The sequence below is a fragment of the Cygnus olor genome, chromosome 1 (genome assembly GCF_009769625.2).
Source record: "Cygnus olor isolate bCygOlo1 chromosome 1, bCygOlo1.pri.v2, whole genome shotgun sequence".
In the NCBI taxonomy this organism is placed as follows: domain Eukaryota; kingdom Metazoa; phylum Chordata; class Aves; order Anseriformes; family Anatidae; genus Cygnus; species Cygnus olor.
Genome location: NC_049169.1, coordinates 42511145 through 42536076, shown reverse-complemented (window position 1 = coordinate 42536076; position 24932 = coordinate 42511145). Strand labels below are relative to the sequence as shown.

The 24932-nt window shown below is 37.9% G+C and overlaps 1 protein-coding gene across 6 annotated transcripts in view; it reads left to right on the top strand.

Annotated features, from left to right (window-relative positions):
* Window positions 1–24932, top strand: part of PPP1R12A (protein phosphatase 1 regulatory subunit 12A) — a 130098-nt gene that overhangs the window by 62244 nt on the left and 42922 nt on the right. For all 6 annotated transcript variants that reach the window (XM_040554021.1, XM_040554056.1, XM_040554043.1 and 3 more), the window contains exons 3-8: window positions 1332–1450; window positions 14740–14899; window positions 16853–16997; window positions 19939–20013; window positions 20440–20528; window positions 20666–20823. In XM_040554021.1, the coding sequence (XP_040409955.1) occupies window positions 1332–1450; window positions 14740–14899; window positions 16853–16997; window positions 19939–20013; window positions 20440–20528; window positions 20666–20823 (746 nt within the window). The remainder of the gene's footprint in view (window positions 1–1331; window positions 1451–14739; window positions 14900–16852; window positions 16998–19938; window positions 20014–20439; window positions 20529–20665; window positions 20824–24932) is intronic.

Sequence of the window (24932 nt, the reverse complement as noted above, 5' to 3'; positions counted from 1 at the left end):
CAGTCATTACCTTTTCTTGACTTAATTGCAGAGGTTTAATAACAAGTGCTGTTAAAATCATACATCAGAAAAAAGAGAAGAAGGAGGATCCTTGAAGCGCCAGGTTGTTGAATAAAGATAAGGAAAAAATTATCCTAGGTCTGGCATCTGTCATTAGTAACTGGCAGTGGTTAAATAGAAATATTTTCAAGTATTTGTATGAGTGGTGGATTAATTTTGTGATCAATTTCTGCATAATTTGACATTCCACCATAGTGAGGTTAAAAAAGCGCTTTTGATTTCTGATACCTGTTACCAAGTGGGTAACTAGTTCTTCAGGTCTGAGTATTTCCTTTTATTTTTTTTCCTCAAATATATGGAAGGTGTAAATTAAGCTCTGCAAGACAGAAGGTGTGTTTGTAATGTCGTGCTTTTGCTGAGTGCTATTGTGGCTCAAACAATTTAGTTTGTTAGGGAAATAGAAATGTTATGGTCGGAAAGTGTAAGACTATTCTCTATTGTTCATTTCTTCTTAGAAGCCGACTACATTTTATTCTGTAGGTCCTCAGTAGTTTCATAGGCTTATGGTTTAAAACTGTGAAATAACTTAATCCTTTCTTGATTTATTGTTGGAATCCATCCATTTGACTTAATCTAAAATTCAGAAATCAATTCCACTGAGTCCAGGTTGTTGCATCCTAAGATAGTAGTACTTCAAATAACAAACCAGTTAGACATGTGGGACTTGAATAAAGTGCAAAGTACTGCTTGCTTGCTCTCTCTCTCATTTCCCCAACAAAAGCTAACTTTGGGGATACTTAGGACCAGAGGTGATTTTGGTTTTATTAATTTTATGAACCTGCCTTAGAGACTGAGAGTCATCATTTCAAGGAATATATGGGTATAGAAAGAATGATTATAGAAAGATGGTGTGCCACTAAATATGGATGTTCTAGGAAGAGTGGCTTAATACATGGAGCTCATGGGTATTGGTGTTTCAGCCATTGTTTGTTTGTTTGATTTTGTTCATCACCTAACCATTTTCTTCTTTCAGTTCATGCAAGTGTGTATTTAAATATGACTGGAAATCTTTGTGCCAAACTGAAGTTCTATTCATGTAAATGGGTAGTATGATAAAAAGACATATAGGTATTCAGGCATTGTAGGTAGTCATGAAGTTTTTTTTTGCTTATACCAAATATGGTTGCTTCAATTAATTGTATGTGTACATATATATATCCATTGCATGTGATATCCTAATGGCTGCTATTTTTTGCATCAGCTTTATTATGTTGAAGTTCCCCTTCTCTTTTTGTTTACCAAAAAGTTTGTTTTTCTTTTTCTGTTGGCAGGTATTTAATTAGCCAAGGAGCACATGTAGGAGCTGTAAATAGTGAAGGAGACACTCCATTAGATATTGCTGAAGAAGAAGCAATGGAAGAGCTGCTTCAGAATGAAGTAAATAGACAAGGTAATTTTGAATATGAAAGGCTGTTTTTGTTTATCGAACACTAAATATGCTTTTGAAAACTCGTGTTAAATTAGCAACTTTAAATTCAATTATTTTTTAAAGAGGGTTGTCAATACAATGTACAGTGCTGAAGCTGTGTTCCAGGCATTTTGAGTCATCCCAGCCCTTTGAGAAGAAAGAACTTGGAAGTACTGAACCCAGGTGTTGGTTGCATTCCTATATTCACTCACCTCAACAGAATTTAACTGGTGTTCAGATAGTATGGATGGTATACAGTCCATCTGGGATGTAGACTTCTGTATCCCAGCTTTAAACTGTGTCTGAAGCAAGACATCTGTATTGAAGTAAATTACCGTGGGAGGGAAGTAGGCACTTTTACGGTGACTCAGATGTCAGTGTTAGCATGAAGTGAATCCAGCCCAAAGGGAACTCCTTTCCATTGAAAGCCTAGAATAACTGAAACAAGAGTAAACAACTATACCGTGTTACATAAACCACGCTTTGCATCTAGTTCTGACCTTCCGAGTACCGTTCTGCTATGCCAAATGTCTGAAACTACTTCTTAGGATAAAGAGTCTTAAACTGTTTTAGGCCTGACAACCAGTCAGGAAACTTTAAGCTCAATCTGGTAATTTGTGTGCCCTCCTGAGAGCACCATGCAGGTGAGCATTCATGTAACAGTTAATGGAAAGGTATCAAATCACCTTGAGTACTGTGTTCAGTTTTGGGCCCCTCGCTACAAGAAGGACATCGAGGTGCTTGAGAGAGTCCAGAGAAGGGCAACGAAGCTGGTGTGGGGTCTGGAGAACAAGTCTTATGAGGAGCGGCTGAGGGAGCTGGGATTGTTTAGCCTGGAGAAGAGGAAGCTCAGGGGCGACCTCATTGCTCTCTATAAGTACCTTAAAGGAGGCTGTAGAGAGGTGGGGGTTGGTCTATTCTCCCACGTGCCTGGTACCAGGACGAGGGGGAATGGGCTAAAGTTGTACCAGGGGAGATTTAGGTTGGATATTAGGAAGAACTTCTTTACTGAAAGGGTTGTTAGGCATTGGAATGGGCTGCCCAGGGAAGTGGTTGAGTCACCATCCCTGGAGGTCTTTAAAAGACGTTTAGATGTTGAACTTAGTGATACGGTTTAGTGGAGGACTTGTTAGTGTTAGGACAGAGGTTGGACTAGGTGATCTTGGAGGTCTCTTCCAACCTAGACTATTCTGTGATTCTGTGATTTGTGTGAGATTTTGATAGTATCATTTTAAAACATATATCCTAAATATGTGCGCTTTACTCCTGGAAAATGGCTGGGGCAATGCTAGCAGTGACATCTTTGCAAGAGGGACTGGCCTCTAAAAAAACATATTGATCAATTTTTCTCTGATTCATTTTTCTCTGATCCTTTTTACCTCCTTACATTGCTATTTCCCATTTTGCAATCTTCAAGTGGTTTTTCCAGGGTTTTTGAAAGTTTCAGGTTTTCCCAGTCCACAGATGGGAGAACATTCAGATGTTATTGACTCATCGTCCTGAGTCTGATAGGCATGCATTACTATCCCAAAACTGTAAGTACAAGAAGAGGGATGGTGTAGTCTGACTTACATCATACTCTGAAGGAAGATGGCAGTCTGTAAAGACAGAGCCTTTGTGAGGGGCGTGCTAGGGAGCTGCCTCTCCATTACTTCTGGCCATCTTACTCTCTCTTAAAAGTCTTCTTCCTATGTTACTTTTTTATAGCATTGATTTTATATCTCTAAAACAGATTTACATAATGTAATAGTAAACAAGAATTGCTTCAGGCTTTACCATGATTTAATTTGTGTGCTTAAACCTGTTTAATGCCCAAAGGAAATATTGAAAAGAAAGTGGTGACATGATATACAGGGAAATAAGAGATGGGTGCTAATACATAGAAGCAGGCTGTAGATTCAACAGAGGCTTTGATTCAATTATTTATTGCTGCTAACTTAATTTTAATTGATAGTTCTTATAGCTAGCACATAAAAGACTCCAGATTAGATAGATATGAATATTTTTTCGTCAATTTTAATTAGTTTGGAAAAAAGCACAGTTGTTATTATTTTTTTATTTTTATTTTTTTTTAAGAATACTGTTAATCCTTGGTGGAGAGTCACTTCTGGAATGTACCTCAGTCTAAATTCTTTGTGTAGTTTTTGATGCATTTGACTTTACTGGCATACCATATTAATTGGCTGTAGTTCTTTGTAAAACTGACATTATTCAGAAAAGAAACTCTTGCAAAACCTCCCTTATATATGTTATTGATAATACATTGTTATAAGTTTTTATGTACATCTTTACAGTGCAGATTCAACATTATTTTTTATTCTTTTTTCAAGTTTAATTATTTTGAACAGCCCAATTGTAAAATCAGCATTGGTAACCTAAACTAAATGCCACAATTCATTGAAAATTTCAGTGTAGTTTACATATTTTATATTTAAAGCTTACAGTAGACTATCTACGGCACTGTTTTTACAAGCCTGAGAAGAAAGGAGATGTTCCCACAGTGTAGCTATTAGCTTCCAAAGGGATAATCCAGGCTATTTTAAAATACTGAATTTCAGTTGCTATGGAAAACCTATTTTTCAAGCATTCCTGCTAAGTGTTTATGCCAGTTACTGGATTGGCTGAAGGTTTTTCAGAAGACTGGTCTCTCTATGATGATTCAAGAAATATATTGGTGAGGGAGGCACCATGTAAGGTGAGAAACTTCCTAGGACTCTGCTTCGAAGTGGTTTGACTGCCCTGTGGAGAACAGGGAACTTCATGCTGTCCTGAAGAGTGACCACACTTTGAACATTTGTGACAGCATTTCTGCCTTCCTGGTGCTAACGGTGCTCTAAAGTCTAACCTACATACATAAATATGTATGTAGGTTATGTACATATATATGTGTATATATGTGTATATATATATGTAGGTTATGTATATATATATATATACACATATATGTACACACACACATGTTTTATATATACATATATGTGCATGTATACTTGGAACTGGTATTAATGCTTGCTTATAGGCCTGTTACAGAACGTGGAAAAGTCTATATTCTTCGCTGTTAAATCTTATCTAGAACTAGTTTTGCAAGGTTTCAACCTAGGTATTTCATGTGTGCTTTGTTTTATATGAATTATTCTTTTCATTGTTTTATATATACATATTTCATATGTAAGATATATATATATCTTCTACCTAGTTTCTTTGACTGTAAGACCACTTAGGAGTTGCAGTTTTGTGAAAACAGGGAAGAAGGCAAGTAGCATCCCTCCTTCTGAATTTGTGTCTGAAGATGTAAAAACTAAGGGTTTTTACCTGAAGGAATAAAATCACAGGAAATATTTAATGATCATGAATGAAGATGGAGTAGAAAGAGTATGAATCTGAGTATGAAATGGGAGTGTATATCTTAATAAATCACAAGACACAGGAGCCTCAGCATAAAATTTTTAATAATGTGCATTTGGTGGCATCCTTAACTTGCACATAAAGTAATATTACATACAGAATGACTGTTTAGCCATGATCATGGTCACTTGAAAAGTGCCCAATTGTACATACGTTGTGGCTAGAGAAGTTCAAATTTCTAAAATAACTTAATCGTTTATGTCGGCATGGATTTAACACTGATGTATTGTGACAGTTTCATCTTTGAATGTACATGTGGTTAAATGCAAATATGCTTCCAGCTTTACCATTGCTCCTTGTATAAAATAAAGCAATACTGCAGTTTTGATAAACCAAATCACCTGTGGGGTCTCTGGAACATTAAACCCCATTTCAGTGTTACTGGTAGTGGAAAATAAGCCAGTTTATTATGAAAAGGAACAAACCTGGGTGCCAAAAATCTTACCCCTGTGTAGATATAACATGCAGCGTGACAATTATGCAGGCATTTTCTGTCTCTTTCTTGTCTTTGGCAACTTTTTAATGTGTATTTATTCCTACATTTATTATAGTTTCTTTTTTTGCATTGCTTAGTTAATGCGATGAATATGGCTTCCTACATATTGGCATCAGCAGTCAGGGCTATTTTGTGGATCAGTCTGGTCTGATTCATTGTGATTTCAGATATTTTGAAGTGATGATGTTTGACATTGTTTCTGTTAGAGATCTGAGGAGAATCACCATACTAGTAGCTTATCCTTTTTGCTGCTTCTGTGGATCTTGAGTCTATATAGGAAAAGTTTAAATCACAGTCTTTCAGTTCAGCCTTCATTAGTTTGTATTTATGACCAATTTTCACAAACATTGAGTTACATTTTAAGGATATATCTAACTACAGCACTGAAAATGGGAGCTTCTGGAGACGCTAAATTCACAGACAGAAATTGTAGAATAGAATACAGTTCAGCTCTATGTGACGTTGCAGGCTTAATAGAGAGAAGGATCCAAAGTGTTTGCTCATCCTATTCTAGCATTCAGATTACAAAATCTGAACTGTCTAGAGAGGAGGTGGTCAGCTATCCCAATTAAGCTTCCTGTTTTACATGTCCTTTTGGTAGGAGTATTGGACACAAAAGAATAGAACTTGCCTGTTATTATTGTCTTTCTTCAGTTATTCCCATCTCCTCGTGCAACACTTCTGAAGTGCAACCCTTGGTTCAGGCTTCTTCTCTCTTTTCTTGTGTCCTCTGATGTGGGCCACAGGTCCCGCAACGAGACCACCTTGTATTCTGCTGAGCATACAGCAGGCCTGTGTTCATGTAATGGGCTCTGCAGTCATTCTGAACTAACAGACTTGTTATCCTATAGATGAAGCCACAGCACTCTGATAATAGGGAAAGCATTTTTCTACCCGAACCTTCAAAGGAGAATAAAGATTGTTTACTGAATTTTGTCTAATTTGGACTAATTTTGCAACATTCTCTAATATCTTTATATTGGTTTTGGTATATAAATAAAGCTACATTTATTACGTTATTTATAGAGTGAACAAATAATGGCTTAATTATTTTTAAGCTTAAAACACAATTTAATTTTATACTTCATGAGAAGGTGAATTATAAACATACCATGGTAATATATACAGATTTTTTGACACAGATCTGAACAGAACACTTCACTAATAGGAAAACTAGCAGTTTTATGGAAGTTATTTAGGTGTAGTGCTGAACAACTATAGCCTTTGCACACCATATGTTTTAACTATTTTGTGTTATACAAAAACTTCTCCTAGCGCCTGTTTTGTTGTTTCTCCATATGTCTGATGGCTTTATCATGGGCCAGTCCCATGTATATAGATGCCACTGCAATCCACAGAATTTTTTACCTTTACATTAAAAGCACTGTTTCCAGTTTCTTGATGTGACCCTTTGTATTTCAGCTCTGTGGCGTATCAGCATACCATAGCTATGGAAGCTGTCATTTGCTAGTAAAGTCTTTTCATGTGCACTGGTGAAAGCTGGCAGACTTGAGAGCTGTTTTGCTTGGCCATCGCCTCAGTCCCAGCTGCCACTTTAATCACATTTAAAGCCGGTCAGTTCTAAATGCTGCCTCTCCTTCAAGTCTTCAGTAGGGTTAAGCATTATGGTCTGAAGTGATTTTTTTAGTGGTGGCAGGCTATTTATCATCAGAAGTCTTTTAAAAAGTGTTTTTAACTGCTCAAGTGGTTATTTTGGATGGTAGGCAACATTCTCGGGAGGTGAGCTGGTGGGGAGAGGTGATGTGAGGTGAATCAGGAGGTGAGGATACGGCTCGGCACTTCCTCTGGGGCGGAAGGCAGGCCGCTTCTCATTTCCAAGGAGAAGCCAATGTTCCTCATTCTTAATTATAGGTAAATGTAATGAGACTATCTCGAATGTATTGCTTAACTCAGCTTTGTTTATGCGGCTGAAATGTGAACTATTACGTTTGTATATAAACATTAACTCGATGAAGTAAAAAGTGGGCCGCTGTTCCCGGCGGTATCTATGAAACATGCCTTTATATGGCCGAGCCGCGCTCAGGCTCTGATTCAGCATTTCAGGTCCCGCTCAGCTCCGCTGTCTGCTCCCCGCGCAGCCCGGCACGTCAGACCTCCTCACAGCTGCTGACTGACACGTCTTGATCAGGAGAAATGAGAGCATTTCGCAGTAAATTATTACTGATCGGAGCGGTGCTTGGGCTGCCAGAGGTTAATGCAGGGGTGTTGGAAGCGAGGCTGGAGCCGAGAGGCAGCAGCACATTGCCATCTACGGGCCGGAGGCAGAAAGTGGTGGGGGAAAGGTGCGGCAGCAGGATCCTTCACCCTGGTGTCTCAGGGCAGAGTCGTGAAAGCAAAAGCAAGGAGGAAGGTCCATATAAGGTATAATAAAGGCTGTTCGTATTCTCTTTGCTGTATTTAATAATAGGAGCAATGTTTAGCTTATCTCGGAGCACAGCCCTTTTTCTATGACACAAAGTTATTAGAAATTCCCATTTTTGTGCCAGTTAGTACCGTGAGGTGTTTTGTTTAGATCGGCAAGATTCTCTTACTTTCATCTATTGAAACACGATCAGAAATGTACTGTCTTGTAAAATAACGTATTGATGCAGCTGTTAGTCCTCTACAGCCTTTATGTCTTGTTGGGGCTTCACAGATACATTCGTGATACTCACAGGGTATTATATTTAACATTTATTACTTTTTCTGCCAAAGCATTGATATTTTGGCATAATTCTTTAGTTCTCTAGGCATACATAGAAATTATGCTTAAACATTCGCCGTTGGAAGTTCAGGATCAGGCTTTTGGAGGAACTTTTTCTCAAAAGTGCTTCAAAACAAACAGACACGTGAGCAGTTTTCCGTTGAAAGGAATTTATGTAGGATTGTTCGCCTGCAGAAAGTTACTTGTGCCATGAGTATTTTCACTTAGAACTCTGGCATGCAAGAAGGGGATGGACATAAGTGTGCCTAACGTGATATATGAACTACTTATTAGCATAATTGTGCCTGGCAGGAAACACGAAAATGTAAATGATTTAATCCAGAGAATTATTTTCCTAAGATCTGCTGATCTGCACTGCTGTTTCATTCCAAAAGAAAATGAAATGTAAAGGCCCCAAAAATTTACAGTTTGCACTAGTTCATACATACAATATGTAGAAGTCTTCTGGAGGAATGCGAATACGTGATTATAAATACATCGTTGATTCAAAGTTTCTGGGTTTAATTCTTCACATTGGTCAGAGTTATAAAGATTTTTAGATATGTAAAATTTAATCTCCATTCAGATTTGTTTGTCATGCATTGTGTTAAGATGGACAGTTTTAGAAACATACATTTCTTTGATTTTTACCCCACTTTCTTTCAATATTTTGTCTTCTCCTTAAGCTCTGCTTAGTGCTTCAAGTCGTGTCTTCCTTTATCTTGCAGACTTAACTCAGATTAATGGGTTTTCAGTAGTTTCTACTATTTTTTATTAAATTGCAGAGGCTGAAATGACTATTTTAGCAGATTAAGTGAATGAGTCTAGAAATTCAGTTGCCTGCTTAAAACACTTAATGTATTACCTGCCTCAGTTATTTTATGATACTTAGTAAAATTTTATCTTTAAATCCATCCTTGACATAAAGTTTTACCAGATTTACTTACTGAACAGAATCTTTTGTCCAACTTTGCGTGTTTTTTTGTGTTTTTTTTTTTTCAATTAAATTCTTTTTTGCATATTTGTTGCTATGGAATATCTGTTATGGTTTGAATTAACTGAAGATTACAAAAATAGGTCTATTCCAAATTAGCTTGTAGCTAATTTGAATAAAAAGGAAAGCCTCAGGTTTTGAAGTTGCATGTAATATTATTTAATATTATTTAAAAACAGGAAAAAATGAAAGTTATTTATGGAAAAAAAAAACCACAGCTTTTTCAGATATGGTGGTCTCTTGTTAGTTTTCCATGAAATGACTATTTAGATCTTATCATTGCTTGTGTGTATATACCAAAAGGGAAGAAATCGGCACCCCAACCACCTTGTAGCACAGGCATTTTTCATGGGTGAAAAGGGAGTTTAGCAATGTCATGCTACCCCGAACCAAAGAAATGGCACCTTATGTTTCCAGTAGCATGTAATACTTCCATTCATTCTATTTGGATGTCATTGTCATAGAAATTTTTAATTTTGGTATGTCATTTTCAAGGTGGTTTTTTTTGTTTGTTTGTTTGTTTTTTACTTGTATAATGGGTGAATTGCAGTTTTTGTTATGGCAATAGATGTGCTATAATACCCTAATTTAATCTAAGGGTTTCTCAGTGAGAGATATTTTATTATATTTGTGCTATAAAAAACAATCAAGGAAAATCTAATTCATATGTAACGTAATACAAACCTCAGTCTGCCATCCACTGCCTTAAGGGTATTTCAGCAGTGCCAGCGTAATTGCCTTTGGTTTGCCAGTTTGCTGTTCCAAGTCTGGCTTTTTAGTTGTTAGTGGATTAGTAAAACTTGAGGAATCTGATTTATTGTAGTCTGTTTTACTATACATATCTGTTCTACAGTAGAAATCACAGAATCACAGAATCGTCTAGGTTGGAAGAGACCTCCAAGATCACCTAGTCCAACCTCTGACCTAACACTAACAAGTCCTCCACTAAACCGTATCACTAAGTTCAACATCTAAACGTCTTTTAAAGACCTCCAGGGATGGTGACTCAACCACTTCCCTGGGCAGCCCATTCCAATGCCTAACAACCCTTTCAGTAAAGAAGTTCTTCCTAATATCCAACCTAAACCTCCCCTGGCGCAACTCCCATTCCCCCTCGTCCTGGTACCAGGCACGTGGGAGAATAGACCAACCCCCACCTCTCTACAGCCTCCTTTAAGGTACTTATAGAGAGCAATGAGGTCTCCCCTGAGCTTCCTCTTCTCCAGGCTAAACAATCCCAGCTCCCTCAGCCGCTCCTCGTAAGACTTATTCTCCAGACCCCTCACCAGCTTTGTCGCCCTTCTCTGGACTCTCTCGAGCACCTCCATGTCCTTCTTGTAGCGAGGGGCCCAAAACTGAACACAGTACTCGAGGTGCGGCCTCACCAGAGCCGAGTACAGGGGGACAATCACTTCCCTAGCCCTGCTGGCCACACTGCTTCTTATGCAAGCCAGGATGCTGTTGGCCTTCTTGGCCACCTGAGCACACTGCTGGCTCATATTCAGCCGACTATCAACCAGTATTCCCAGGTCCTTCTCCACCAGGCAGCTTTCCAACCACTCATCTCCCAGCCTGTAGCTCTGCTTGGGGTTGTTGCGCCCCAGGTGCAGGACCCGGCACTTGGCCTTGTTGAACTTCATACAGTTGGCCTCAGCCCATAGGTCCAGCCTATCCAGATCCTCCTGCAGAGCCTTCCTACCCTCGAGCAGATCGACACACGCACCTAACTTGGTGTCATCTGCAAACTTACTGAGTGTGCACTCAATCCCCTCATCCAGATCATCGATAAAGATATTAAAGAGAACTGGCCTCAGTACTGAGCCCTGGGGGACTCCACTAGTGACCGGCCTCCAACTGGATTTGACTCCATTCACCACAAGTCTTCGGGCCTGGCCATCCAGCCAGTTTTTAACCCAACGAAGCGTACGCCAGTCCAAGCCACGAGCAGCCAGTTTCTTGAGGAGAATGTTGTGGGAAACGGTATCAAAAGCCTTACTGAAGTCAAGGTAGATCACATCCACAGCCTTTCCCTCATCCACTAAGCGTGTCACTTTGTCATAGGAGGAGATCAGGTTCGTCAAGCAGGACCTGCCTTTCATAAACCCATGCTGACTGGGCCTGATCGCCTGCTTACCCTGTAAGTGCCACGTGATGACACTCAAGATAATCTGCTCCATGAGCTTCCCTGGCACTGATGTCAAACTAACAGGCCTATAGTTCCGCAGGTCTACCCTCCGGCCCTTCTTGTAGATGGGTGTCACGTTTGCTAGCCGCCAGTCGACTGGGACCTCCCCTGATAGCCAGGACTGCCGATAAATGATGGAAAGCGGCTTGGCCAGCTCCTCCGCCAGTTCTCTCAGTACCCTCGGGTGGATCCCATCCGGCCCCATCGACGTGCGTACATCCAAGTGCTGTAGCAGGTCGCCAACCATTTCCTCGTGGATAGTGAGGGCCACATCCTGCTCCTCATCCCCTTCCACCAGCTCAGGGTACTGGCTATCCAGAGAACAACTGGTTTTGCCGCTAAAGACTGAGGCAAAGAAGGCATTAAGCACCTCAGCCTTTTCCTCATCTTTTGTAACTAAGTTTCCACCTGCATCCAGTAAAGGATGGAGATTCTCCTTAGTCCTCCTTTTTGTGTTGATGTATTTGTAAAAACATTTTTTGTTACCTTTAACAGCAGTAGCCAGATTGAGCTCCAGATGAGCTTTGGCCTTTCTAATTTTGTCCCTGCACAGCCTCGCAACATCCTTATAGTCCTCCTGAGTGGCCCGCCCTCTTTTCCAAAGATTATAAACCCTCTTTTTTCTCCTAAGCTCGAGCCACAACTCTCTGTTCAGTCAGGCTGGTCTTCTTCCGCGCCGGCTCGTCTTTGGGCACGTGGGGACAGACCGCTCCTGAGCCATTAAGACTTACCTCTTGAAGAGTGCCCAGCCTTCCTGGACTCTTCTGCCCTTCAGAACCACCTCCCAAGGGACTCTGCCAACCAGTGTCCTGAACAGCTCAAAGTCAGCCCTCCGGAAGTCCAAGACAGCGGTTTTACTGATCCCCTTCCTGACTTTGCCAAGAATAGAGAACTGAACCATTTCGTGGTCACTCTGCCCAAGACAGCTCCCGACCATCACATCTCCCACCAGTCCGTCACTGTTTGTGAACAGAAGGTCTAGCGGGGCACCTCCCCTGGTAGGCTCTCTAACCAGCTGCGTCAGGAAGCTATCTTCCACGCTCTCCAGAAACCTCCTAGACTGCTTTCTCTGGGCTGTGTTGTGCTTCCAGGATATGTCTGGGAAGTTGAAGTCCCCCACAAGAACAAGCGCTGATGATTTCGCAACTTCTGCCAGCTACCTGTAGAACTCCTCATCCGTCTCCTCATCCTGGTTCGGCAGTCTATAACAGACCCCCACCAGGATGCTTGCCTTGTTGGCCTTCCCTCTGATCCTAACCCACAGTGACTCAACCTTATCATTACCAGCCTCAAGTTCCACAACATCAAAACACTCTCTAATATAGAGAGCCACACCACCACCCCTCCTGTGCTACCTGTCCCTTCTGAAGAGCCTATAGCCAGACATTGCAGCACTCCAGTCATGAGAGTGGTCCCACCATGTTTCCGTGATGGCAACCAAGTCATAGCCTGCCTGCTGCACGATGGCTTCCAGCTCCTCTTGTTTGTTACCCATGCTGCGTGCATTAGTGTAGATGCACTTCAGTCGGGCCATTGCCTTCTCCCCTGGCCTTGCCATTGTTCCCCCTGGCACAGCTCCAACAAGCCTTATTTCAGCCCCGTCCCCCTTCTTACCTAGTTTAAAGCCCTCTCAAGGAGCCCTGCCAGCTCCTGGGCTAGGATCTGTTTTCCCCTTAGAGATAGGGGCCTGTCTGCGGCCATCAGGCCGGGTGCCGAGTAAAGCGCCCCATGGTCAAAAAAAACAAAATTTCTGTGTTGGCACCAGCCTCTGATGCATTACATTGCATGTAATGCATACAATGCAGTGATGCATTACATTACATGCGATCATTTATATATCATTCCTGTCTTTTCCTTTTATGATATTCATAATTTCTTTAATGCAGACCTTTTTATCCTTCAGCTCAATTCCTGTTGCATGTCTGAACGGGCAACAGTCAAGTTGGATTTTGTTTGGTTTCCATACTCTGGGCATTCATTTGCTCTGTAAAGGATGAGTAGCTCAGTTTCTCTGAAGACATTAGAGCCTGAAATTGCAGTTCATTATGAAGGCTTTGAAAATCAATTAAAATTAATTAATTATGTAGAGTAGGGTTGAAAAGAGATGTTCTAGGTTTCCATAAGCTTATTTGTGATTGCTTTATATTGTGCTTGATTAGTTGGGCAGTTAGAAGAGTTATGTGATGCAAAGATGACTGCTGGAAAAAAACAGTTTGGGGACAGATGAAAGAAGGTTGAATTAGTTCAGAGGCCAAGAGCGGGAGAGATTTCATATCTCAGTGTTAAAAAAAATAGTTTAATTTCTGCTTTATAGGCTGTGAAGGTTACTGTTGAAGTTTGTGATTGTATCCAGTAAGTCAGTACCTGTTTCCAGATTTCACTTGTTTTTGTCATGTCAAAATTATATTTTGCTCCAAGAGAAAATAAAAAGTCAGAAGAACAATGTATATTTCTCAAGACCCTGCATATCAGTGTCTAAGACAGATCATACGCGTAAAGTCATTTTGCTGAGGGTTGGTCTACTGATGAGTTTTCTCTTGGAGGTCAGCCCAGTTATATTTTCACTCTTGATAACCACAGTTCCTGAGTCCCGTTTCCTTGCAAAGTTGTTGGTGTTCAGTCAGCATAGATAGAGCAATACTCATGCATTGTTCTCTTCAAGTCCACTTTTCTGCTGCATTATTTAGGCCTTGAGCTTTTTTTTCTACCTGTTGAAACTGCTGTGTATAATTGTAAATGTTATGTTGTGTTCCTCCCTTTTGTCAGTGTATGAGATTTTTTTTTTGTGAGAATCTGCTGTACAAATGGTTTCAATGTGGCGGGTTTGTTTGTTTGTTTGTTTGTTTGTTTTACCTGAGAATCCAAGGGAGATCTCAAAAGGTTTGGCTATTTAAGGTTTCTTGTCCACAGTGATAGAAGACAAACTTTTTTTAACCAAAATTTCTTTAGAAAATACAAAAAATATAGTTCTATCTTGCAAGTACTTGACAATCTTCAGAAGCTAGGTTGTTCCCCTTCTCATAGATTTCTACTAGTATAAAAAATCGTGGCTGTTTTCTAGTTTCTACAGATATGAACAAGATTAATACTTTAGTGCTTAATAAGGCTAAACTTTAAATTTTCTCTCTTTTTTGAACAGGTCTTTTTCGTGATTGTTACTGTGATGGTAGAAATTCTTAAAAGCAGAGGGCCAATTTTAGTAGATTTTTTTGGGGGGAAAAATTGTGTAATACATGCAAAGTGTCATACTGATGCTAAAATGGATGTTTCCGTAAGCTCTTGGGGTTCATCTTCAAAAAGATACTCATATCTAGCTATATACTATTATAATAATTGTTATACTACTAATACTATTCGTAAAATTTAGCTGTGATCTTTATTGTACCACATAAGCATGAAATAAGGTTTGTTATATAATTGCATTTAAGTATTTGAATTAAAACATCGTGTCCTCTCTTTCCCTCTCCCCCCTCCTTATCTGTTTTAGGAGTTGATATAGAGGCAGCTCGAAAAGAAGAAGAACGAATAATGCTTCGAGATGCAAGGCAGTGGCTCAACAGTGGCCATATAAATGATGTCAGGCATGCAAAATCTGGTGGTACAGCACTTCATGTTGCTGCAGCTAAGGGCTATACGGAAGTCTTAAAGTAAGTGTAGTTTAAATGGGAATTTTTCCCATTTCATTGTCTTGCTGAGGTAAAGTGTCTTGGAATCATTAGGATTGGGCACATCCGACTGCTGGGGATTGTATGTTGGAAAATTACAATCTGTAGAACCGTATTTTCCTCAGAATTTGATTTTATGTTTTCAAGTACTCATAAATCATGATGCTGTTAGTTTTCTAGATGTCATTCAAAATGTGAAAGCAGTGTACATAATGAGCCTTAATACTCCGAAAGAAAGTTGACAAAAAAGCTTTCCCTGTTTCTAAAGCCAACTGTATAAACAAGTTTAATTATTTTTATAATGCCAGTTAGCATTCTGGGTGAAGCATATTTTCACAACACCAGGTTTATTTGCATACATAGAGCAGAGTCTGTGATTCAGAGTAAAGGTTTTAAGACCTAAAGAATAGAGAATTTAATTTTGCTTTTTGAGATTGTTGTTGAAAATTGTGACTCTTTAAATCTTTCATGGAAGGCTTTTGGTGTCCCCTGATTCACCCAGAGTGTTTCAGTAATGCAATACAACACAAAGTATATGCAGTAACAGAGGTTCCATTTGTTTTTCATCAAAGCTCAGCTTTTAGTGAAGTACAGCATACTTGATACATTGTTTCACTGTGATTATAAATGTATTTGACTGCCTTGGCAGGACTAGTAACAATTATATATTGTATATATTGTAAAATTAATGAAGATGAGCACACACCCTGACTAAAGTATGGCTACCATTAAGGTTTGCAGAGCATTGTCATGTTGTGTCAACACCAAAGTTGACTGAGAAATTTTTTAATCATTATAACCATTACATATAATTTACTGAATAGGAGTTCTGCTTAGGAAAAAAAAACATCACAAAACAGTTGATGCTTCAACGTGATAAAGAGAAATAATTCAATTGGAAATAATAATTTTTATTTTAAAATAGTGTGCATCTATAAGGGATTTATATCTATAACTGTGGGGTGGGGTTGTAGTTGTTGTTTTTTAACCTTTGTCAGTTAGTATCTTTTTTGTAGTACAGTGCCTGTACTTCTCCTAAGAGGAGTAAAAATATATGTTCAGGCAATTTTCTTGATGGTTTCAAAAAAGCAAAAAACCTGCTCTGTGTAGGATGTAAGACTGCGAGACTTTGTGTGAAAGTTGACTCATTGGAGGATATTAGTATATTGGCTCTTAAGAAATCGAGAGATTTTTATTAAAGAATACTTCATGATTATTTGATTTTTTAATAACTATTAAATATTTTTTAAATAATTAATTTAATTAATAATTAAATTTTCAGCTCAGAGAGCCGAAAACCATTTACTCAAAAACAGTTTGTTGGGCTGAGTATGTGTTGACACTTCAACAATCGCAACAGAGCCATACTGAATTTGAGTGTTAAATGCATGCTGCAAAGCAGGTCCTCCATTTAAGGAGCTCAACTACCACTCAGAGACCAATTGAAGTATGTAAACACTAGGCTGTTACAGCATCAAATGTTAGCGACAGGAGGAGATGCAAGCTTCAAGCAACTAATATAAAAATAGAAGGATGTTTTAATAAGTTAATAGATTAGAACTGTGTATCTAACTTTTTTGGCATTTTACAGCCTTCTTTTTCTTAAAAAGGCTTTTCACTATCACTGCACGTAGACAGGCATTTTTCTCTATATATAGGAAGAAATTAAAAAGAGTGAATGAAAAAAAGAGAAATTAACGAATAAAATAGAAAAGGATATTTTTCTTGAATTTTCCTTAAAAGTAAATATGCCCATTGAACAATGAGAAGGCAAATATTTCTGAGGAGAAATAAAATTAATGACAGTAACCCAAATAAGAAATGTTTAGTTGACATTAATGAGAAAAGAGTATTATTGTAGAATAATTAAATGATTTTATGACAGTTTAGCTATCTGTCAGCAGTGTCAAGGTCTAATTGTTTGAATTTCTTTAGGCTTTTAATACAGGCTCGCTATGATGTAAATATTAAAGATTATGATGGCTGGACACCACTTCATGCTGCTGCTCACTGGGGTAAAGAAGAAGCATGTCGCATTTTAGTGGAAAACCTTTGTGATATGGAGGCTGTCAACAAAGTGGTAGGATTTTTATGTAATCCTTGTCAAGATACAAAGTTCTGGTCTCTAAAGTGACTTTAGAAGCCAGGGTAAGAAAAGTGATGATAAACTGCTGTTTACTGTACATGGAGCTTTATATAATGCATGTTTTGTCAAAACAGCATGTTTGTGTTCAAAACTAAATTTCCTGATTGTCTAAATTATTTTCTAGGCCCAGTTTATACTTACTTCTATATTAAATGATCCATGTGATCTTTTACAACAAAATTCAAAATAGAACAGTTTTATTGATGTTTCAGAGGTACAAAATCAGTGACTAGATGGACTGCATAGAGGCAATGTGTTCAGTCAATATTTGTTTGCTGAAGACGATGATGATGCCTTTGAGTAGTGTTGGGCATTAGCTTCTGCTTTTAACTCTTAAATTAAAACAGCTTGTGTTGGAATACTAAAAAGTTACCACTAAGCTGCTTTGGGTGCACTCTAAGAAACTTGTAGGCATCTGTGGACTCCCTGGACATAACTTGGATGCTACCTAAGCTGTATTTCCTCGACCTCTACACGAAGGCTTTTGTAGCTTGTTGGCTTTGCAAGATCTTGCTCCCAACAGATAAAAATATATTAATGATTCACATAGGTGTCACAAGGAGCTGAGACTCTTTGATGAACTGTGTAAGTGATGAAGCTCTCTTTCTTCTCTTTGCACCATGTTGTACAGCTAGATTCTGATCTGCTCCCAATTTCTGTCAATATTGTGTATTGACCAACTTTTAACATTGATTTTTTTTGTAACTTTTTAAAGTTAATTGTGGAAATAGGTAGATACAGATTCTTAATTAGGTCATGAATTTGCTAGTAGGCAAAGTAGCATAAAGGCAAAACTACTGCTGCTTAATGTTTTTATTCTTTGTTGACTTCTTCCTTTAGAAGTTAAGATTGCTTATAATAAAACGAATGAAATCTGGAATTTCATTTCAAACAGTCTCAACTCTGTTTCTGTATAATACTTACAGAACTTCTTAAGATCAGGTATATAATTGTGTTTTGTGTCAGGTAATCAAAAGCTGGTGCAATTAATTGAAGCCAGTTTAGCAGGCTATCTGTTAGACTTTTACTGGGATTTTGAAAATGTGGAGGGTGGTATTCCTGAAAGCACTGTCATAAACCTGTATTCAGCTCAGCTGGGAAAAGAATAAGAAAAAAGGAGGTACAGAGGGATATGAGCTGTTTTATTTGTCGTGTAGGCTTGTCTGTGTAAACTAGGAAAGTTTCACCTGTTGTGTCTTTAAGTAAGCCAGTACAGGTTTTTGCTTTTAGAGATGATGAAGATTGAGAACTCCACTGCGTTTAGTTTCAGTTGTTAGGTGCTTAGCATCACAGAGAGCTCAGCCGTTATTGTTTAGGCACTTAACTTCAGGTATTGACATCTATGGATTGAGTTTAGATAAAACCTTCCAACTACAACAGGGAAAAAAAAAGTGATTTTTTTGTGGCCAAGATAGGCCTAATTTGATGTTTTTTGGAAATAGCTACCTAAAATAACTTAATAGCTACCTAAAAATAGAAAGCTAGATTAAAAACTGTAGTCACAATGCAAGTATAAACTTGAGATAATTTTGTTGTTTAGTTTCCAAGTTAGGGCTGTGTTACACTATATGGAATAGTTTGTGTCAGAGGACCTCAAGCCGTTTTGGGTAGTACTTGTTGAAAGGAGCATGTGCTTCTGGTGTATGGTCAGAAGCTTTATAGATGAGAAAATCAGTAGTTTAAAGTTCTGTCCTTTCTAACCACTTAAGACAGACTTTGCAATGTAATTAGGAGCATGTTTGTCCCTAGTTAACATTTTGACAAACTGAAATAAACAATGAGACAAATATGAACACATTTCATTATCTTTATAAGCTGCTGTGACCACTTTAAAATGACAGCTCTGTCTTTATTGCTGGTTTTTGTACAGAAGTATTTACTTGACTGGTGTTGTCATCTCACCATATTTCAACATGTCCACCCGGCATGTTGATGCAGCTGCATTTGTACCAGTGGATGTATGACTTTGCCTAGATCCCAAACTCACTTTGTTTAAATGCAGACTTCCAAATACAAAACATTCTATTGCAGTATCGAAGCAAGTAAGTTAGGCTTTCTTTGTGCAACTGTGAGCTTCAGCCTTTCTTGTCTTCATGTGGAGGTGAAGAAAAGGAGTTTTTGAAACCTTTACCAATTCTGACCTTAAAGATAGAATCTCTTGTCCTGTGGGCATCTGGCCTACTCAAGAATTGTAATGACTATGTAGATGTGAGATACGGCAAGCCGAAGAAATTCCAGCTAATGGCATTACTCTCTGTTAATGAATCACAGTAGGACATTTATTCAAGTACATCCCATGAAAATCACACACTAAGGGGGACAGGAGCAAACAATTGTAGCAGATCTTTCCTAAAACAGAATGGAAAATGTAAATTCAGTTTTACTGCAAAAATGTGAAAGTATAACTACGTTTTCTTAAATAATTAAAACTTCAAAAAATCAACTGTATATGGTAGTCTGAAGATGGACAGGGTACTAACTAGTCAGTGTCCATCCATACAACTTCTATTGGAACAGTTGTTTGGAACTAATGTTGTGAGCATTACATTCTTTCAGCCTGTTTTATTTTCCTTTATAGTATTTATTTTCCTTCAACGGACAGTAAAATTTTATTGAAGTCATGTTTTTCTGTCTTAAAAGAAGTGTTTTCTCATGAGGTATAGATACTTCTGTTTCAATTCTAAAAAAAGTAATACTGCAAAATTGTTTTCAGTCACTGACAGACTAACAGTTTGCAATAGAGCTTGGCTTATGTGTTCTAATTTCTCTGTACAATTCTGTTTCTTACCTGCATCATCAATGTGATAAGGCATCAAAATCTGTTTTATTTAAATTCTACTGTACAAAACTGCGGTTTTCTTCTCCACTTCTACAGGGCCAGACAGCATTTGACGTGGCAGATGAAGATATTCTAGGATATTTAGAAGAATTACAGAAGAAGCAGAATCTGGTAGGATTTTTGCATCTGTATATATTATACTTTATTATATGTGTGATGATGGTACACAATTAGCTCAGAGTAGCATATAGATTAAAATCAAAGTTTTGATTTGGGGCTTCAATTCAGGTAATGCCAGTCATCTCAGCTGTTCTTTCAGGCCATTATTTGGTCAGTTACAGTCATTGGAAAGCTCCGGAAGATAGAAGGTGCTCTCCTACTTGCTTTCTCCAGTAGGCATTTTATGATCTATTGCATCTACAATCAGCAACTCCCTGGAAATAACAGTTTTTGAGATTTTAGAACTTTGAGGTTTGACATTTTGAAAGTGTATGAACGTTTTAGCATTTTTTATAGTTGAAGAAGAGTTCCCTCCACTAGTAATTTTGTCATATTGCTACCGTTCTACCAATTTAATTGCATTATTCTGTTTTGAAGCTTCATAGTGAAAAACGGGAAAAGAAATCTCCCCTAATTGAATCCACAGCCAACATGGATAATAATCAGACACAGAAAACATTCAAAAAGTAAGTAAACAAGGAAAAATGATGAGCTCTTAATGAAACGCGTAACTTCACAAGTTGTCGCAAAGTTCTACTTGACATGTTTTAATAAATTTTTCACGACTTAGTAAGTTTGGTTTTTGTTTTTTTTTCAAATTCAGTAAAGAGACATTGATTATGGAGCAAGAAAAGAATGCATCTAGTATAGAGTCTCTCGAGCATGAGAAAGCAGATGAGGAGGAAGAGGGAAAGAAGGATGAATCCAGTTGTTCTAGTGAAGAGGAGGAAGATGACGACTCAGAATCTGAAGCAGAGACAGGTATGTTATCTGGAGTATTGTGTAAGTTTTTGCTTTATTAATTTACTTATTTAATATCATATGATGCATAGTTAAGTCTATTAAGTTTCACTTCTGCATTTCACTAAGCTTCCAATTATTTTGAAGCACATTTATGTATGTCTAAAGTCAAGTCATAACAGAGATATCATAAGGGTGCTTTTATTGATGGTTACTGAGGTTAAAGCGGTTAATCTACTTAGATGATTGTCTATTTAACAGTTTATTTTAATTAAATTTTTGGAATATATAAGCCTTAAGCAGCATGTCAAAAAACATTAACAAAGTTAGAAGGTCAAAGCAGAAATGAGGACTTCATTAGCAGTGTTTGCTTATGGAGCTGGTACAGATTGGAACAGCAGGTGCACAAACATTCTTATTTGTTCTTGCCATCCTGAAGTAAATACCGGTATGAATATGACAATCTTAGATATTCATAAAGTAATGGTGTGTAGACTTATTCTCAGTTACGCGCTGAAATAAACTTCAAAAGGTGTTGTTTTAACATATGCTTCATATACAACTTCATTTCCAGAGGAATGTTCTTGGAAAAGTTTGGAATTGTATGCAAAGAAACGCATTACTCAGTACTTCTGAAAATAAGCTGAAAATTAATGTTTAAATTTATTCATGCAGCCTAGATGAGGGGAAACATTAAATGCTTTCCCTGTTTATGCATAGGTCTCTGGGAGTATTTAAAGGTTTCTGAGTCTCAAATCTGTGTATAGAAATTAGGTGGGAAAAATGAAGAAAAAGAAAGAAAGAAACAGGGAGGTGAATGAAATTTTAATCAAACAATGTAACTATATGTTCTTATTTCACCATTAATCACTATCCAGATTTACAAATCTTTCGTATAATTATCAATGAATATAGAAAAGGACCCTTGTGTTTGAAATTAAAAAGAATTCCTGCATTTATTCACATATGTTCCTTCTATTATTATTCCTTCTTATTTGTCCTTCTATATTTTTCCTTCTGTTGCTTGTCTTTTCAGATGTATAGGTTTTCAATGCTTTAGTGCTATTGTGACTGATTAAATTTCAAAAATAATAGTTATTTTCCTTCTTTTCATTATGGGATGTGCATATTTTAGTGAGACTGCACTCAGTATCTTTGGAAGGCAAGCTACTTACGCTCTTCCAGCTGGTGGGAGCGTACATTAAATTTACCATGGAGTTACAGGCACATTCAGCACTGCTTTATTTGTAATAATTTGTGGGTATTGCCATACTGGAGTTACTGTTTTTATCCATATAGGAACTATTCTGCTGTAGAAGTAGAGATGGAATCTCTTGCAGATTTTTACCAGTCCTATCCAATTTTCAGGTTATTTTTTTCCTGGTACCTGGAGGATCTGGTACTGATCTGAAATCCAACAAAGTAAAATACGTTGCCTTCTGAGGATAATGAGGCTTACTTTTGCTCTTTCTTTAACTCTTGTCTAGGTTGATAACCTTCAGGGAAGCTGAATCTTTCCTCTAGAGCATTTCAAATAATTCCCTTGGTCAACAGCTTGCTCTTCAGTGGAATTTAGCTTTTTTTCTTCTTGAAAGATTATCGGAGACTTAAAGCAAATAATGATGTAAGAACAGCATAGCTTTAGAATTAGAATTTAGAATTGCGGTGCAGTAACATAATAGATGCAGATGGCATTACAAATGTCTTGTTAATATTTCATAGTGATGCTTGTTAAAATGCGTAAACCTATTTTCGTGATCTGTCAGTTCTCATTTTAAAGCATTTTTTCTAATTTATTTGCCTGAAATAGTAAGGTTAGAGAGGGATTTTAGAGCTAATCAGTATATCATAAATACTTGATGTAGGCAGAAACAAAAATGAATTGTGAAACCAAACATTCTGTTTGCTTTAATTATTTTTGTATTTTGAAAGAAGCCAACATTTCAATAATAAGCAGGAACAAAAGTCTGTCACGCTTTGTAATTATTCCTTCACCTTAGTATACTTGCATCCCTTGCTTGCAGAGACTGAACTTGGATAAACTCAGAACGCTTACGATACGTAACATGTAGTACTTTCTCAGTAACTGGACTAACTGTAACGTCTCCTGAACTTTATGACTCTGGTAACTGTGTTCTCTTCGTTACCAGTAGACAGTTTGTGCCAGGAAAATTTGACTGTGACACAAGAATTAATTTATGTAAACTTTGTTTTTTTAGTATCAACAAAGCTTTATCATACTTTATTTGGCAAGCCAGACTTTAAGCTTTTCCCTGTAGAACTGCATCTCTAAATTCCAAGCTTGTGCTTTCCTTTTTTTCCCATTATTCAGCTTAAGGTAGTTTTCTACTGAAAAATCCTAAGCTTAGGAAGAGCATTCTAGCTGTAAAATATTTTAATGTTGTTCAATATTCTGAGGTACTGGAAACTGTATGATTTATGATCTGTTGGGTTATTTGAAATGTTTTCCTAAAAATTCTGTTCTGATTCATTGATTATGTGAGTATACAGCTTCACAATAAATACATTTCTCTCTGTAAGACCAAGCAGGAAAATATGAATTTGAAACTAGTATCTCCTAAAAGACAAGAAGACACTAAAAATAAACAAAACTTTCAGCAATTCAGTTTTTAAACTTACTTCCTTTGAGATAGTTCTGTTTTTTGAAAATTAGCTCAGCCATGCATAATACTGTGATTTACCTGTTCTTGAAATAATTTCAGAATGCTGTTGTGAAAAGTTCATTTTTCTCTGTGTGCTTTAACTCCTGTTACTTTTTACTGTGTATTTTAAAGCTGTATTACTTGTTTACAAACTTCCAGCAGATCTGCTTATACATCTGTAAACCTTTTTCAGTTCATACTGTCAGCCCACGTTGCCCTGTTGAACATTTTATCACCATGACCCAGAAGTTTAAAACCATTTAATTCCCCTTGTGTTTTAAAAGAGCTTTCTATCAAGCGTAGTTTGTCTTGCAAGCTGTTTTTTATATATATTTTTGTTTTCTGCATAACTAATTCTTCAAAGTATCTGTTAAACTATGTCCATAACTATGAGCAAGTGTGTAACAGCAACAGCATTAATTGTGTGATTTCAAATCATACCATTGGTAGTTCGCTGAAATGTTAGATATGAGAACACTATAAAAATGTTGCACGCTTTTAAAACGGGTCATGTAGAAATAAAGGCATGCTTATAATAGGGCCCAAACTGGTAGGGATTGAACCCCACGTTGCTCAGCACAGAACAGGTAGCATGTACCAACACACTCTGAACAATTTACAATTTGAGTAGGTGAAACAGAATTGAGGTGTGTAGTGACAGGACTAGAGGCGATGGTTTTACACTGAAAGAGGGTAGTTTTTAGATTAGATATAAGGAAAAAATTATTTACTCAGAGGGCAGTGAGGCACTGGCACAGGTTGCCCAGAGAAGCTGTGGATGCCCCATCCCTGGAGGTGTTCAAGGCCAGGCTGGATGGGGCTTTGGGCAACCTGGTCTGGTGGGAGGTGTCCCTGCCCGTGGCAGGGGGTTGGACCTGGGTGGTCTTTAAGGTCCCTTCCAACCCAAACCATTCTGTGATTCTGTGGTTACGAAGCTCAAGCAAGTGCAATGACAACAGTTGGATGACAACCAGGATATTATATGTGTGTTTGTATAAGAGGAATTAAGGTTCACAGCAGAAGATGTGGGCAGGAAAGACAGAGCAGAAGAGGTCAGAGAAGGTAGGCAGTGAAACTTACATAAGAAAAACAAGGGAGGAAGAAGGAAGGAAGCAAATGGAAAGTCAGAGCTCTGGTTGTTTCTCCGAGGAAGAGCAAGTTCCTGCCTCAGCTAAATTCTTCTGTCCAGAGTCTGGATTCTCTATGCAGTTAATTATTTCTTTATACTCAACATACACAGTTATTCAAGAATAAATGTTTTACTTTGAATTGGTATCTTCTGTAGTTCAACTATTACGTGCCAATGTACCTCCCACTGATTAACCAACTGCTAAAGTACAGTTTGCCTAGAGAGGTTGTGGCACCTCTGTCTCTGAAGGTTTTCAAGACCTGAGCAGCCTGGTCTGTATGTAATGCTGGCCCTGCTTTGAGCTGGAGGTTGAATTAGGTCACTTTCACCCTGAATGA